At 33.3% G+C, this 16,296-nt stretch overlaps 1 protein-coding gene across 1 annotated transcript in view; it reads left to right on the forward strand.

Moving 5' to 3' along the window:
- Positions 1 to 13,759, forward strand: part of GNPDA2 (glucosamine-6-phosphate deaminase 2) — a 28,719-nt gene extending 14,960 nt beyond the window's left edge. Inside the window, exons 5-7 of the mRNA XM_003985411.5 lie at positions 1,031 to 1,215; positions 7,087 to 7,261; positions 12,745 to 13,759. Of these exons, the coding sequence (XP_003985460.1) occupies positions 1,031 to 1,215; positions 7,087 to 7,261; positions 12,745 to 12,806 (422 nt within the window). The 3' untranslated portion in view covers positions 12,807 to 13,759. The remainder of the gene's footprint in view (positions 1 to 1,030; positions 1,216 to 7,086; positions 7,262 to 12,744) is intronic.
- Positions 13,760 to 16,296: the final 2,537 nt, after the last annotated feature.

Below are 16,296 nucleotides of genomic sequence, written 5' to 3' on the forward strand. Positions count from 1 at the left end.
AACTTGATTTATTCATGCTATAGAGATTCTTCATTTTACAAAAAGATTTGCTTCCAATTTCATTCAAATAAGGAATGTCATGTTCCCATCTATTATTTAGAGGCGATCCTAGAATATTAGAACTGTCAGTATGTCTGTTTAAAGCAGTGTTTTCAAGTTGTAGTTGTCACCCATTATTAAGTCATGAAATCAATATAGTCATTCACATTTAGCATTTCCCTTTTGTGTGTTTTGCTAATGAAATAGAATTAAATAGAATGGCTCCTAGCAGGGGTAAGTATTGTTTCATGCATTCTTGTTTTTAATTACTTTGGTTTGTGTTTATGTGTTTACATGTGTACTACTAGATTGCAGTGTCAAATATATTTCTAGTCAAAAAAGTCTGAAGCAAACTACTGCCCAGTATTATCCGTTCTAGACATTTTTGTAAGTGAGGAAACTGCTACAGGGAGGTCCAGTAGTTAATTGCCCCATCTAGACTAGAACCAAGCCAAGTTAAAGTATTAAACACCACTGTGTTAGGCATCAGAAGATTTAGATTTCAGTTTTGTCTCAGTATTTACTAAATTGTTATCTTGAATAAGTCATGTATTACCCTTGAGTTTCTTTGTTTATTTTTGAGAGAGTGCAAGCGGGAGAAGCTTGCACTCAAAACAAAGCGTTGAGCTCAAAAACAGGTTGGGGACACGAGGCAAATAGATAGGCCTAATAAGACTATCTTAAAGATTTTAAAATATGTGTTGTTGAGATGCAAAAATGCTTTATTAACTGTGAAGTGTTATGCTGATATAAGGTAATACTTAATTTTACTGCTATTACAATCGTTCTTGCTCAGTGCTAAGCATGTGGAAAACATTGAAATACTTGTTGAATCAAATACAGGAACAAATATTTTCATGCAGCATTAGATATTCGGCTATCAAATAAAACAAGGTGAGCGTGTTTATGACTTTGCTCTTTAAAACAACTTGAACTTTGGGAAACCTTATTTACTTTATGTGTATATGTGTATGTATACTTCTTTTAAAAGGAATTGGTCCAGATGGCCATATCGCTTTCAATGAGCCAGGATCCAGTTTAGTGTCAAGGACAAGATTAAAGACTCTAGCGATGGACACCATTTTGGCAAATGCTAAATATTTTGATGGAGATTTATCGAAGGTGCCAACTATGGCTCTAACAGTTGGCGTGGGGACAGTGATGGATGCAAGAGAAGTAAGAATTAAATATTCTTTGATGTCTATAGATTTTGGAGGAAATACAGCACCAAATAAGTGATATTTTGGTTACATCCTATTCACAATGTAAATTGTTATCTAGCTTTCAGTAGCTTCTGTAAGTCTCATTGCAGTGTTTAAAATTTAAATTAAGTTTTTGTAGCTTACGTAAACTAAGAATTAGGTACCATCCCTTTTGGAGTACTGCTTCATGTGCCTATTCCTTGCGTTACAGTTTGAGTTTCTAAAATTATACTGATCAAATGGTCTGTTTCTAAGTGAAATAATCTGGTGAAAGGACTATGAGGCTAGTTACAGCCCTAGGCTGTAGATAATTTTGGAGGCTTGGGATAATTCAGTGTAAAGTACATCTTGACTGTAGGAGGATAGCCAGTTAGTTTCCAACAGAAAAAGAACCCGTCTAAGGCTGGATCTGTTCTAAATTTGGTATACTTAAAAAGACAAGAACTCTGCACAGACCTTCCCTCCTTTTTAATTTTTTTTTAAAGAACCATCATGTTTTTTAAAGTTTATTTATTTATTTTGAGAGAGAGAATCCTAAGCAGCCTCTGTACTGTCTACACAGAGCCTGACATGGGCTTGCACCCACAAACTGCAAGATCATGACCTGAGCCAAAATCAAGAGTCAGACACTTAACCAACTGAGCCACCAGGCGCCCCCTAATTTTTTAATCTTTAATTGGGCTTTCATTTCCTTCCCTGAGAATAACAGAAAAAATTATAGTCAGCTCATGATTCTAAGTGGCTACATTATATGGAAATTCCGTTCTTTTGTGGCAACAAGATGGGATAGGTTTTGAGTAAAGTATACAGAAAAGTTATGATGAGTAAGTAAATGATCTTAATGTAAATATGTCTAGACTTTAATGTACACCTAGCAACTGTCATTCAAAATGTAGTTTTTCATGTGGAAGTTATCACTTCCACTATATGAAGAAAGGCCTTTCAAGGATTGAAATTTTATAAGTTGAAAAAAGATTTTAGAGCAATTGTATTTCTAAAATATGAAAGTTATACAAATAGATTTCTTCCATTTAATCAGATTAAAGTTATAACGTACTTACATTAATTCTTAGAATGACCAGAGGGTTGTTCAAGTATTGATTTTCTTTTGGTCAGTTTTTCCAACAAGATTTTATGATGCCACTCACTCACCTCACAATTTTCACTCCCAGCATGATTATAAATCATTATGGCAGAACTATTGTAGGGCTCTTAGTTTCCCAGGGGCCTTAGTACTTTGATTTTTATAGCATTCTTTTGAAATAAATATCATGTCGTGGTACTTAATGATTTTCTTATGTTTAATTTTAAGGAGCTTCATGTACAGATTTTCATTTGCCAGTGGTATTAGCTGTGATGTAAGCTGCTCTTCAGTTTCAGTTTCATTAAGAACAAATACATTTAAGGAGTGCCTGACTGGCTTGGTCAGTAGAGCATGCGACTCTAGTCTCAGGGTTGTGAGTGCAAGCCCCAGGTTGTGTGTAGAGATTACTTAAAAATAAAATATTTTAAAAAATACACTTAAGGGCGCCTGGGTGGCTCAATCAGTTAAGCGTCCGACTTCGGCTCGGGTCACGATCTCGCAGTTTGTGAGTTAGAGCCCTGTGTCAGGCTCTGTGCTGACAGCTCAGAGCCTGGAGCCTGCTTCTAATTCTGTGTCTCCTTCTTTCTGCCCATCTCCCACTTTGTGCTCTTTCTCTCTGTCTCTCAAAAATAAATTAATAAATAAATGTAAAAAAAAAATTAAAAAATACACTTAATAGAACTTTGAATCAATGTATGGGGCAGATGCTACTGTTAAATGGAAAGTACATTTGAATAGGAAAGTAAATTCCTAAGTGGTTAATTAGTTCATCACTAAGCAGCTTCATTTTGGCAATTTGGTTAATGAAGACCTCTGTACACACCCTGGAAGTTATTACAGGTTTCTTTAAGATTGGGAATTGTCAACTAGATAAGGAACCACACCCGTCACTACTTTATCACTCTTTCCTTGGCTTGAGGCCTTCACACTAATGGTGTGTGTGAAATGCTCTACTTTTCTGGACCTTGCTTAGCTGAAATGGCACCTTGCAGTTTTCAACATTCAGAAACCCCTTTCTTAACCATAATCCTCATAATCAGAGTTACTTTTTTCTGTTTTCTCTCACACCATTTTTCTTTTCCTTTATTTGTACTTTTCACAATTTCTGATTGTTCTTGTATGTTTACTGGTTTAATATCTTTTTTCTTACTAACTTACAATCCTGTGAGTTTATAGGTCATATATATCTAGTACCTTACAATGCCTGCAATATAATAAGTATTTAATAACTTTGGGGAGTAGTTTTAATGCATTATGTTCATGATTCATGTTAGACAAGGTTAGTTCTATCCACAGCTTGGTTATTTACTTGAACCATCAGATCTGATTTTTATTGACTTTTGGCTCTATGTCAAAAGCTAAATCTGCCTTCAAAGGATTCAAATTTGTTTTTACTGAGGTATATTTAAAGATACTGTCATATGTTCTAAAGGTAATTTCAAAAGAAAAGATAAATTTTTTTCACCGTTGTAACATTTATATTTGTTATATATTATTGTAATGCTTTAGATATTTATTCTTGAGATGACATAAGAAAAACTAATAAAACTTAAAAATCTGCTTTTGATTTTGTTGCTTTACTGGAAATCACTGACGTCACCAATGATTTCTTCATTGCTAAAACTGGCATCTTCTCTGCAGTTCTGGTCCAGCTGGGTGTCTTTTCATCATCTACGACTGTTGACCATTCCTTCTATCATAAAACTCTAGCATTCTTCTTTCTGAGCATTCCTTCCCAGTCTGCTTCCCAGGCTGTTCTTCCTTCATCTCTATCTTGAATATTGTTGTTCCCTAGGGTTTCATCCTGGAACTGTATATCCACTCTGCATGCTTTAGAGCATGACTTTTTTTTTTTTTAAATAAGTCAACAGCAGTAACTTTTTGTAACATTCTTTCTGTAGTTTTATTACTATTCCAAAAAGATAAAGTACTCTCAGTACAGTAATAATAATACATATCTTTATCTTAACTTTCTGAAGGTTCAAGTTTCATATTTCCAACTTCTAGCTGACATCGAGATGTTTAAAGACTCCTTATATACTTACACCGTCCAAAATTTAAATTTATCTTTCTACCAAATTTGCCTTTCTCTTCTGAATATTCCCTCTCTTGGTGAATAACAGCACTCACCATGAAGATTATCTGAGCTTGAAACATGGGTCATTCTCAGCATCTTCTCTACATCTAATGAGTCACCAAATTCCAACTATTTAATAAACTACTTAAAGGTAAATAAGGATCCTGCCCTCCCCCCATCACCATTACCTATTAAGCCTATATCAGTTTTTTCAAGAATTATTGCAAACCCATTTTAAATCATGGCTATATCCATTCTTTATCACATTCTATGTGTTACAGTCTGAATTATTTTTTTCAAAACCATAGTTCAGTTTATTACTTACCTATGTAATTAAGAGTCTCTGATGCCCTATTATTCTATCAAAAAATGAAGCCTAGCCTCTCTGCCATAAAAAGATTCTGTATTATCAGATCTCCACCAGTGTTCAAGCATTTCCTTGCATTTTCCTATACTCCAGCCTTATCAAATTTCTAGCTTTTTACTGACCACCCCATAACTGTCTGACATGCCCCCTGTGTGGAGCTTTCCTGCTTATCTTTAAAGACTTGGTTTCAGATAGGAGCTACTCTAAAGCTTTTTCATGTGAGAAATACTTTCCTTGAGAATACTGGAGTGCGTAGAGTAAAACTAATCACATATCACCATCAAATTACATTCTGAGAGCAACATTTTTTTCATTTCTTCTAGATATATCTTCTTAATTCTCAGTTAAAGGTTATGTATGTCTTAGGCTTGCACACACACTAATGAGTAATTCTTCATCCCACACTGGACTTTCAGCAGCTTCCTTTCATTTCACTCTTTTCATAATACTGTGTATTTACCCTTACTCATTGGTAAATGTTTGTCTTTGTTTTGTCACAGTATACATTCAACATAGAAATTTGTTGCCACTTCTCCCATTACTATTACATTATTTGCTTCAGTAATGACAGTTAGCTCATATTGTCTAATTGGCAGACCTTTTAACAGTTTCCTTATTTCTCAAGAGACAATCTAATATAGTTAAGGATATAGACCCTGGAATAAGACTTGTTTATATCTTAGTCTTACAGGAATATTGGGCAAGTTACAGAATATCTGTGCTTCTATTTCATTTTCTATAAAATGTGAATAAGAACAGTATCTCATGCTGTTGTTTTGAGGAGATAAATGAGGTAATTCAAGGAAAGTGCTAAGTTCAGTGTTTGAACTTTGTAACCACCAAATCATATTTTGACGGTGTCTTAAAATAAAACTTGAGAAAGTATCCTTAATGCCGTAATCACTAGATTTAAGAAAGCATGAAAGAAACTTGGTAGAGACTTCTCAGGTGTTAGTCTAAGGACTTCTGCCAGATTGCTTAATAATCACTTAGGGGACCCTGGTTCCTGGGTCCTAACTCCAAACATTATAAATTGAAAGACAGGATGAAACAAAGAACCTGTATTTTTTTTTTAATGCCTCCATAACACATATATTACTCTTAAGAAACAAAACAATACAAAACACTGGTTAATAATATCCAGCAGGGAAAACTAATTAACAAATCTGTTAATCTGTGTTATGCTTACCTTATTATATCAAATACAGTTTTTAAAAAAAAACAAAAGCTTTTATGTGATGATGCTATAATGAATTTTCCACTAGCCTAGATCTTTATACTTAAGAACAAGAAATCTCAATAAGAACATTTGTAGAAATTCATACATATCTCTCAGTTCGTGGGCTCTAATAGTAATGAGTATGTATAGCTTCAAAATGAAAAGTATTAAATCTTGATAAAATAAGTATAGTATCTGTTTCATTAATCTTTAATTTCTTCCTAGTTTTAGAAGTGTGGTTTTAAAATAGGCAAAGCAGAATTTTCATGTTGTTACAATATTTTTGAATTAAAACCACCTTAATATTCATTTTTTAGTTAGCCATTACAATGAAAAAAAAATCATGTTTGAAAGATTACTTATATTGTTTAGATTAACTTATAAAATAGAATTGATTTAGTGCTAAAAATGGTAGGGATTTATTCTGATGCATAGCCACTTTCATTTGCACATGTTCTTTGAATTACAGGTTGTAGGAATTGGGGACCAAGAGCTTGGATTTTCTATAGTTCATAAGGGTATTCTCAGTCATGTGTGCTTGAAGGGCAATTCTTGCATTTAAGTAGATCCCTAATCCTTTTTTTTAAATCTAGTTTTTGTTTCAAGACAACTTTAGGTAGCACATGTTCAATGAAATAGTCTTTAGGCTTCTTTCTCTTACTTTCAAAGTAATACCTACTGTATTGCTTGTCTGGACTAGAGCAATTGGTATATCATTCTTGGTTATATAAATTCTTTGCTGACTTGTAATTCTGCTTTTGCAAAACAGCCCTTTTCTTTCTTCTTCATTCTCCCAGGGCTCTTCTGCATGTCAGTATTTAATATATTAATAACTATATGCATTATGGTATATTCAGTAATACTCATTATAGAGATGCTATTTTACTTTCATAAACCAGAAGAGATACAGTTTATGCTTTCCTTTTATCTTGAACAGAAATAAAACTCTTGAACTGTGAAGAAATATGTAGCTATTTATTTTTGTTTTGCCTTCAGAATATTGGTGCTAGCATCTTTGTTTCTTAAAAAAAAAAAAAAGCTTTTTCGTCATTTGAAACATGTTTTAAGAATTAATATGTAATGGTCATGATTTTCCAGGTAATGATCCTCATAACAGGTGCACACAAGGCATTTGCTCTCTACAAAGCAATAGAAGAAGGAGTAAATCACATGTGGACTGTTTCCGCTTTCCAGCAGCATCCCCGAACTATTTTTGTGTGTGATGAAGATGCTACTTTAGAATTAAGAGTTAAAACTGTGAAATACTTTAAAGGTGAGCATTGAAATTTCAGAAGCAGATTGTGAGGACGTTCCATTATAGATGACAGTTAAAACTTATTGAGACTGTGGAGTTACATCCTGCACTGTGCCTATTGAAAACTGGCTTTTTACCAACACACTAGCCAGTTTTTTGTTTTTTTTAAGGAAAATAGAAAAGTCTCACTGCAGATAATAGTTGCTTTCAGAATATTTTCCTATTTTTTTCATGAAGAGAATCTCTTCAATCTGTATTTTCAGTGAACAATATTTTTCTTGAATCCAAATTTAATAAAATATTTACTTTCATAATTGTATATGCAAAATTAAATAACCCAAAAGGAAATGTATATATGTTCTGATTTTTCCATTGTTTCCCTGTTCCATCTCCCTCGCCAAGCTATGTTTAAAATAGAACCTAATCAGCAGATAGGTTGGGTCACCCACTATCTCATCTAATCTTCACAAATTCAAATTATTCCCATGTAGTTATAATGGTTCTGTGTCAATAGTATGGAATAAACTCTGCAAGTAAGCAGGGTTTGACTGCCCAGACTTCTGCATGTAGATTTTCCTTTTGACTCTTCCTGCAGTCTAGTTCAGTAATTCTTAAACCTTGCTGTACCAGGTTTTATATATGAAACCACAAGTGCTTGATGTAATGGGTGATTTAACAGGTTTTCCAGGACTATACTGTTTAGAACCTGTTCTCTGCTTAAGAGTGAATTCCACATATACATATAAAAAGCTGTATAAATAGGTGCTCTTTATAAAGTACCTGTAGCTGATACGAAAATATAACTGGTCATATATATAGAGACACACACGTCAGTAATTCACAAAGTATGTAGTTATGTGTAATACTGGTATTACATGAATGAATATGTATTTTTAATTTTCTTACTCTAGTAACTAGGTATTTATTTAACATGTATTAGAAAAAATATACTGAACCAATCAAACCTATATTTCATGAATATAATTGCTTGACAGGGCTAAAGAAGTTACCATATTTTATTGCCTCTAAGACACATCTTTTTTCATCTGTTTTGTCTGAAACTGGGATGTGTTTAAAATTCGTGTCACTGTCGGTTACCTGGTAGCATTTTTTTTCTTAATGGTACATAAAATAATGTGTGTCTTATAGTCTTCAGTCTCATTCATGAAATATAGTATGTAACTTAAATTATGTCAATTTAAAGGAAATTTTTAAATTAACTCCATAGTTCATGTAAATGTGTGAATGTGGCAGAAATCTTGAAGGTGATGCACAAATGATGGAAGTTGGATGAACAGTAAACAAACACAATTTTGATGTTTATATGGTTTGTACTTGTACTTAACTGTTATGAGCATTTTCCTATTTTACTAAATATTCTTCAAAAGTAAATTTAATGACTATATAATAGTCAAGTAGATGTATCATAATTCACTTAAACATTTCCTTATTATTTCCAGTATTTATATTTTCATCAAAATTATTTTTTTTTTTTGCCAAGCCACACAGATATCAAATTAAACTGAAAAATTTCTGTTTAATAAGTTGAGAGGTAAAGCAGAAATATCTGTCATGAGTTGTGAATATGACAGAGCTCTTGGATGGAGTTTTACCCATGTATGTAGTCTTTTGGATTTCATTACAAATACTAGACTCCTTGAAAAAATTAACAGGAGGAATCCCCATTATCCACATATTTTACTTAATGCCGGTTTTAAGGAGATTCCTTTTAACATTTTCATATTTTAGTATACCAGCAATCCTCAAACCCCTGTGCTTATGAGACTTTGTCCATTTATTTGTTTTTTATAGAAAAAGTTTACATTTTATGTGAAGTAAATATTTAATAAAATACTCAATAGCCTATAATAATTAAATGACCAGTCACTATTCTAACTGGATTATACTTGATTTACTTAATTTGCACAATTCTATGAAGTGGATACTCTTATATAATCCCATTTATAGATGAGTTAACAGGCTTAATAGAGATATTGTCACCCAAAGTCAGTTTGTATGTGGGTAGAGCGGGTTAAGTGATACCACGCTTATCTGGAGTCTAGGCTTTTGTCCACTCTTAGAATGGACATGTCCACTCTTAGAATTCTATGTCTGCCTCATAGATTAGGTATAAATTGGCTATCTAAATCATATTTCTGTTTGTTTGGGTTGTTTTCATACTATAACAACTGCTTCCAAAAGCAATTTTAGTTTTTCATACTAAAGTAATTGCCTCCGACCTATTTTAAAGGTAATTTAAAACAGACAGGAGGTAGGTGATTATATATATTTTGTTCTTTTAATTCATCTATCAGATTGTAAGCTCTTCTGAAACATCTTGAAGTGTAGACTATGAGAAAATCACCGCACTGCTCTTTTGAAGACACTGTATTTTGTACCTCAGGGGAGCTGCATATATTTCTGAAGAGGTTCAGGGTATCAGCCTCAGTCAGGGTGCCTCCAATATGGAGAAAAATGGAATTGAGATCTTGTTCAGGTTATATCAGACCTCATTTCATAGTACGGTATTTTAATACAGGGTAGAACTGAATATTCATAGATTTATGCATATTCAAATGTAGTTTTATATATTTTCCATATCTTCATTGAGTTATTCTATGACTTCAAGATGTACTGGAGAATATGAATCTTGTGGTTACCGTCTATAATTCTTCGTATTGTGTTCACATCCCTACTCTTTCTTCTACCATCACTAAAAAGTGCCTAAAAGGGTTCTAATTATTTAGCTCTCTATGAAAATCTAGGTTAACTGCATCTAAAATAAAAATCATTAGTTAATGGAAGTTTATTTCAGTATACAGGTATACCTTTTAAAAGAGCAGTAAATCACAGGAAAATATAGATAAACATTGAATGTTTTCTGATTTGTTTTTGCTAATTTTATATAAAACTTATTTTATGTTAAGAGAATATATTTTCAAGACATCATCATCAGAGTGAACATTTTTTTGGCTTCATCCTTTGTAGGCCCTGCTCCAATAGATTGACAGAGGTCGAATGAGTTCAGCTTGAGCCAAAACCATAAAACTGACATTTAGAATCTATGACATTTCACTTCTTCTGGCAACATGTCAGGAAGTCTATACGTTTTAGTATTCAATTTATTTTTGTCTGTTAGTGATTTAAATAGCAATGATTTGTTTCTATCAAATTCTTGTATTGAAAGTTGTCAGTTTAACCTTAGGTCATAGTAAATTCTTTGTGTCCTCCAAAATGCAAGTAATAAAATTTTCAAAATAATTTCTAGTTTGGAAACAGCCTTAAGTTTAAAAGTTACAGCCAATATATAGTTAAATCTTATAGAGTTGAACTTTTATTTTGTTTTGTGTTTTAAATCTCTAATGTATTATCTCCATGATCAAAGCTGTAAGTAAATGATAGATGAATTGTATCAAGTAGAATGAACCTTATTATAGCTACTTCTCCATAAGAGAATACATCTTCTAAACAAAGTGGCTAAAATTACCTTTGTCTTTATTGTTCCTTCTCCTCCTGGCTTTCTCTAGTCCCCATTTTACTGTTCTGTACATATTGGTTGTTGAATTAAACTTTTCAGTTAAATCCTATTTTAAATAGGAGATATCATCTGATAGTTTTTATTAGCAAATATTTCTTCTGCACTATACACATTACCTTTTAGTGTATATTTTTGGTAAACATAAAGTATATTTACCAATTAGTGTCATCAGCCAAGGGGCTTAAGTGCGTTCAAATACATAGTCTCCCATAGTGTTAGCAAAAAGAAATGTAACAAGTATCCCTATCTGCAAGTAGGTGACTCAGTATCATAAAAAGTTGGCTCATTAAGTGATTTGAGAAAATAAAATGTATTTCATTAAAATAAAAGCTCCATAGAGGTGGGGACTTAAGTTTTGTTCACTGCATTATTTCACTGTGGAGAAGTTTGCTTGGTATACTGGAGGCATTTGATAAATGGTGGATAGTCGGATAGGTGGATAGATGGGAGAACACAAGACTATGAAACCATCTAAGCACTGAATTCTATAAATAACCCCATGAAGTCCAAAGGATGTTAAATAAGGAGAAAGAGTTAAATAGCATAGTTTAACTTCTAAATTGATAGGATTCAAAGCCCCAGAAAATGGATAGTAGCATTTAGATTGGGAGGAAATGGCAAAAGCAATAGCACAAATGTAAGGAAGAGCTAACAAAGCAGCAGAAAAGGTTCCTGTTAATAGAACAGAGAACCATTAAAGTGTATTGATAAAATAGGGCTAGATTATACTTTTTTTTTTTTTTTAATCTCTACACCCAACGTATGGCTTGAACTAAATCCTGAAATCAATACTCACCTGCTCTTCCCAACTGAGCCAGCCAGGCAGATTGTACTCCAAAAATTTTAAAGCAAAATGGAAGGTAGGGGTTAAGAGCAAAAAGAAAAACCAGCGTTCATGTCATGGCTCTTCACTTTCTGGGTCATGGGCCACTTTGAAAATATGGTGAAGAGACTGTCCTCAGAAAAAAATGCACACATGCTCACACACATTCGTATATGAATGTGGGAGATTCAAAGACTCCTTGAACCGTCTCTAGCTCTGTTACATCCTAAGAGTTGGGGTTGTACTTGATTTCTGCCAGGTGGGCAGCTTCCAGTTCTCAGCACTTGGGAGTCAGAGACGGCTCAGTACTGACTGCTCTATTTTTTCTTGTATTCTAAGTTTAACTCTTTTGTTAACATTTAAATATGGATTGTCCAACTTTTTTTTTTAATGTTTATTTATTTTTGAGACAGAGACAGAGTGCAAGTGGGGAAGGGGCAGAAAGAGTGGGAGACACAGAATCTGAAACAGGCTCCAGGCTCTGAGCTGTCAGCACAGAGCCCGACGCGGGGCTCAAACCCACGAACCGTGAGATCATGACCTGAGCCGAAGTCGGACGCTTAACCGACTGAGCCACCTAGGCGCCCCTGGATTGTCCAACTTTTTAATAGTACCTTGGATTTTTTTTCACTAACTTCCTTCAGTGTGGCTTATTACTGTAAACACACACGCCAAAATAATGGAAAATAATTTGCCAGATGAATGAATAGGGTAATACTATCCTAGTGTAACAACAGTTCTGTCCCTAGCTGGAGTCTGGTAGAGGAAATGCCAGCGGATCAAATTCAACACACTTACAGATATAATTAAAGTGTATTCATCAAGTCAGTATTCACATTTGTTATTTTTGTCATACTGAAGCTCTGAAGACAAGAACTGCTTCTACTTCTGGTTACTCCCAAAGAATCTGTACACATCCTAGATCTACAGCTCCATAAATACTGTAAATTGCTGTTTGCTAGGTAGTTACAACTAACCATTATAGAACATTTCTATTTTCATTTTTCAATAAAACTTTATTCTGTATCAGACAGGAAATGATATACTTATTGTGTCTTATAAACTCTTCTATTTTCTAAAGTAAATGAGATATAATTCAAAATTAAAAATAAAACTAGAACTGTGCTTTTTTTCTTTAAGGTTTAATGCATGTGCACAATAAACTTGTGGATCCACTATACAGTATGAAAGAAGGAAATTGAAGGAGATTGGAGCAAAATTCTGCTTGAATGAACAGAACACTTTTATAAGTAGATGAATTTTCAGCTATGCAATATGATAAAACATGGGGATTTTTTGAAGACTGTCATTTTTGAAGTCCAATACCTATATGTTAAACATTCCATATTTACAATGTGTCCATTTTATACTAAGGTTTAGGAGAAGTAGTTGGCTCTCACAAATAGCTGTTATTGTGAAGTACAGAAGCCACACAGCCACTCTATAAAACAGTGCAGAAATGAAATGTCTGTTTAAAAATTTCAAGTCATTTTAAATGTGAAGAATATACATCAAGTATCATTCATATGAATCTGGTGGCATTCTCAAGAATTTTATTTTTTATTCACATAAAGACACTCCACCTTTCAGATATCAAAAAATCATTGCAAACCTTTAGTTCTGGAATGTAATCTTTGTATTTTCTGTGCATTACACACAAGCTTTTCTGCACGTGGTTGCCTTAGCCCCTTCCTGCAGTGGCATCTGGACATGAAAAGTCCTGCTGTATATTGTTGGAACAGAAAATCTGAAGAAATGACAGTGCCTAAAAGTACAGTTTACGTCCTTTTGGAAAGTATGTATAAGTGCATGATTTTTGTGCACCACCTTCTACAGCACTTTTTTTACAAATGTGCTCTTATTTTTATTTAATAACTTGGGTTCATGCTTTTAATAAGTATTTTGGCAATTATGAACTTTATACCTAGCAACACTCTTAAGGAAATTCTTTTGAAGACAATTTTCTGATTATTGTTAAACTTCATAAATGATTAGCTTTATTCCTTACTTATATGTCTAAAAAGATAACATGATAAAGTATATATAAAAGGAATTACTGTAAACTTAGATTGCCATTAACAACTTGCATCATTAAACTGCAAATAAAACTATATTGTTTTCTATCTTAATTCAAATAAAGCTTATAATAAACAAATGCTATCTAAATTTTATTTCTAGAAATGAAACTGAATACACACATCTGAGAGATTCCAACATTAATAGTTGTATTGAGCCTGCATTTATTTTTGTTTGTTGCCATCATGCATTTGGGGAGATCTAAGTGAAAAGGCAATGATTCTACCTATAATTTCTTAGTCACTCCTTGGGGAATAAAAAACGCTCCCTTCTGCATATTTTGCACCTAGAAGAACATTATTTAACATATTTAATTAAGCATACCTTAATTGAAATGTGATTGAAATGTATTAATAAAAATTAAACAAAAATAAATATAACGTTTAAAATAAAATATGCTCCTTTAATTACAGGTAATGCAGTTATAATAACCTTAAGTGTTACAAATGGTCTTTAAATGACTAGTATGTCAGTATAATCTTCCAGTCACACACCTGGTAATAAAATTGTACCGTTTACTACAAACAATCTTAACTAAGAATGTCCTAGTATTATAGTGAAATAGCTAAAGATACCTGTTTTAGTACATGGTTCAGTAGTTAACTTTTGTGCTTTAAATGGCATAGCTGAAACACAGTTTAGAAGATCTTACCATCACTGCCCCTGATGTTAGGTGCTGGTTTTAGGTTCAGGTCCTCAAGCAAACTGATTTCTTGTGACTCTAGCTCCCTAGCTCAGAGGCCAAGCTGCTGCTAAGTAAAGAACTAAGAAGGCTAATAGATATTTCCACACGGCAATAAAATATGGTAGCTAAGAACTGGTGGGGTTTGGATAAAGAAACCACTGTTTAAATCCTAGCTCTGTCAATGACACTGGCAATGTGGGAGTCTGAGCTTCTTGCCCTGTAAGATAGGATGGTAATAGTATCTGTATCTTGACTGTGTGTAGACTGAATGACGCAATGCCTATGGAGCTCAGCTCAGTGGCTGTCACATATTAAACTCAATAAATGGTGGCTATTCTAATACTCATTTACATTATTGTAGTATCTGCAAAAATCTTAGTATAGCAAGGTCCTATCAGGGATACACTTAGAAGGCACACAACTCTAAACCATGAAAATCATCTGTTTGGTAGAGTGACCAGGGGAGAGAACTTAAGCTTATATTAAAAACTTTGAAAAATATATTTTATTACTTTAAGTAAAATTGCTTCCTAAAAAGAGCTTAAAGGAAGAAAATTAAATGTGTCCAAATTCTATGCCTACTAATAAAACACAAATATTACATAGTACACACATGGTGTATACTTCATGTCAGGTACTAACTTAATTTCTCCTAAAAGTAATGGTAGAACAGAACACTCTGTATTAGAAATTATATGTAAATGCTCTTCTAGTTTCAAATATACTGCCATTTTCCAAAATACTGTTACAGAATTTCATATTTCATCTGTTCTAATACAGCTAGAAGAGATAGGAAAGATATCTAAGGTTATATAAGGATGAAATCACAGGTAATTAACTTCTATACACAATTTTAATAAATCCTATCTTCTGTAGAATTACTTCATAATGTAATAACCTTAGTATAACATGTATCAATAGTCTTATCCCCAAAAGACATTTACGTCATTCAGTACATTCAAGGTAGAGGACAAAATTAAATAGCTAAATTATTTCTCTTACTGTAATACCATCTGCCCTCTCATTTGTTCATTAACTTGGTAAACATGGTAGTTAAAAGGACAGATTTTAAAGCATGACAACCATTTACTGCCTGTGTGACTTCAACTAAATTAACTAAAGCTCAAATTTTCAATTATGAAATCTAGCAATAATATTAATACTGCTGCTAATACCAAATACCCATCATTTTGCACCAAATGCATTTTAATTATAAAATTAAGGCAGCTCCTACCCTTAATTTTAATTTAGATGTGTATATAAATTGTCTAGTTCCAAATATTTATAAAGATTTTAACAAAAACTGAACAGCGAATGTCCAGCTAGTATGCTATTTGACTTTATTTAATAACTCCTATAAATCTAAATTTATCCAGCTAACAATAAATTGATAAGGTGATTTTGAGAATATCTTGGGGTTGAACTAGAGAGAATCTTAAGTACGGGGCCTTTCAGTGTAAGAAAAATACTCATGGGGCATCTGGGGGGCTGAGTCAGTTAAGCGTCCAACTCTTGATTTCAGCTCAGGTTATGATCTCAGTTTGGTTCGTGAGATGGGGCCCCATGTGAGGCTCTGCCCCACCAATAAGGATCCTGCTCAGGATTTTCTCCCTCCCTTTCTCTCTGTCCCTTCCCTGCTCATGTGTGCTTGCTCTCTCAAAATAAACTTAAAAAAAATATGCGTGAAAACAAAATAGTTAAGATTCACTAAGTACATACTATTGTGTCATACATTCTTCTGAATATTCTAAGCATACTATCTGATATAATCTTTCCAACAACCTATGGAGGTAAATAATAGTATAATCCTGGTTTTACTAAAGAGTAAACAGAGATTAAGTAACAATCTACCTTGCCAGTGAGTGGTGGAACAGAAGTTTGAAACCAGACAATATGGCTTCAGAATCCAAGCTCTTATCCACCTACTACTT

The sequence above is a fragment of the Felis catus genome, chromosome B1, assembly GCF_018350175.1.
Source record: "Felis catus isolate Fca126 chromosome B1, F.catus_Fca126_mat1.0, whole genome shotgun sequence".
NCBI lineage: Eukaryota > Metazoa > Chordata > Mammalia > Carnivora > Felidae > Felis > Felis catus.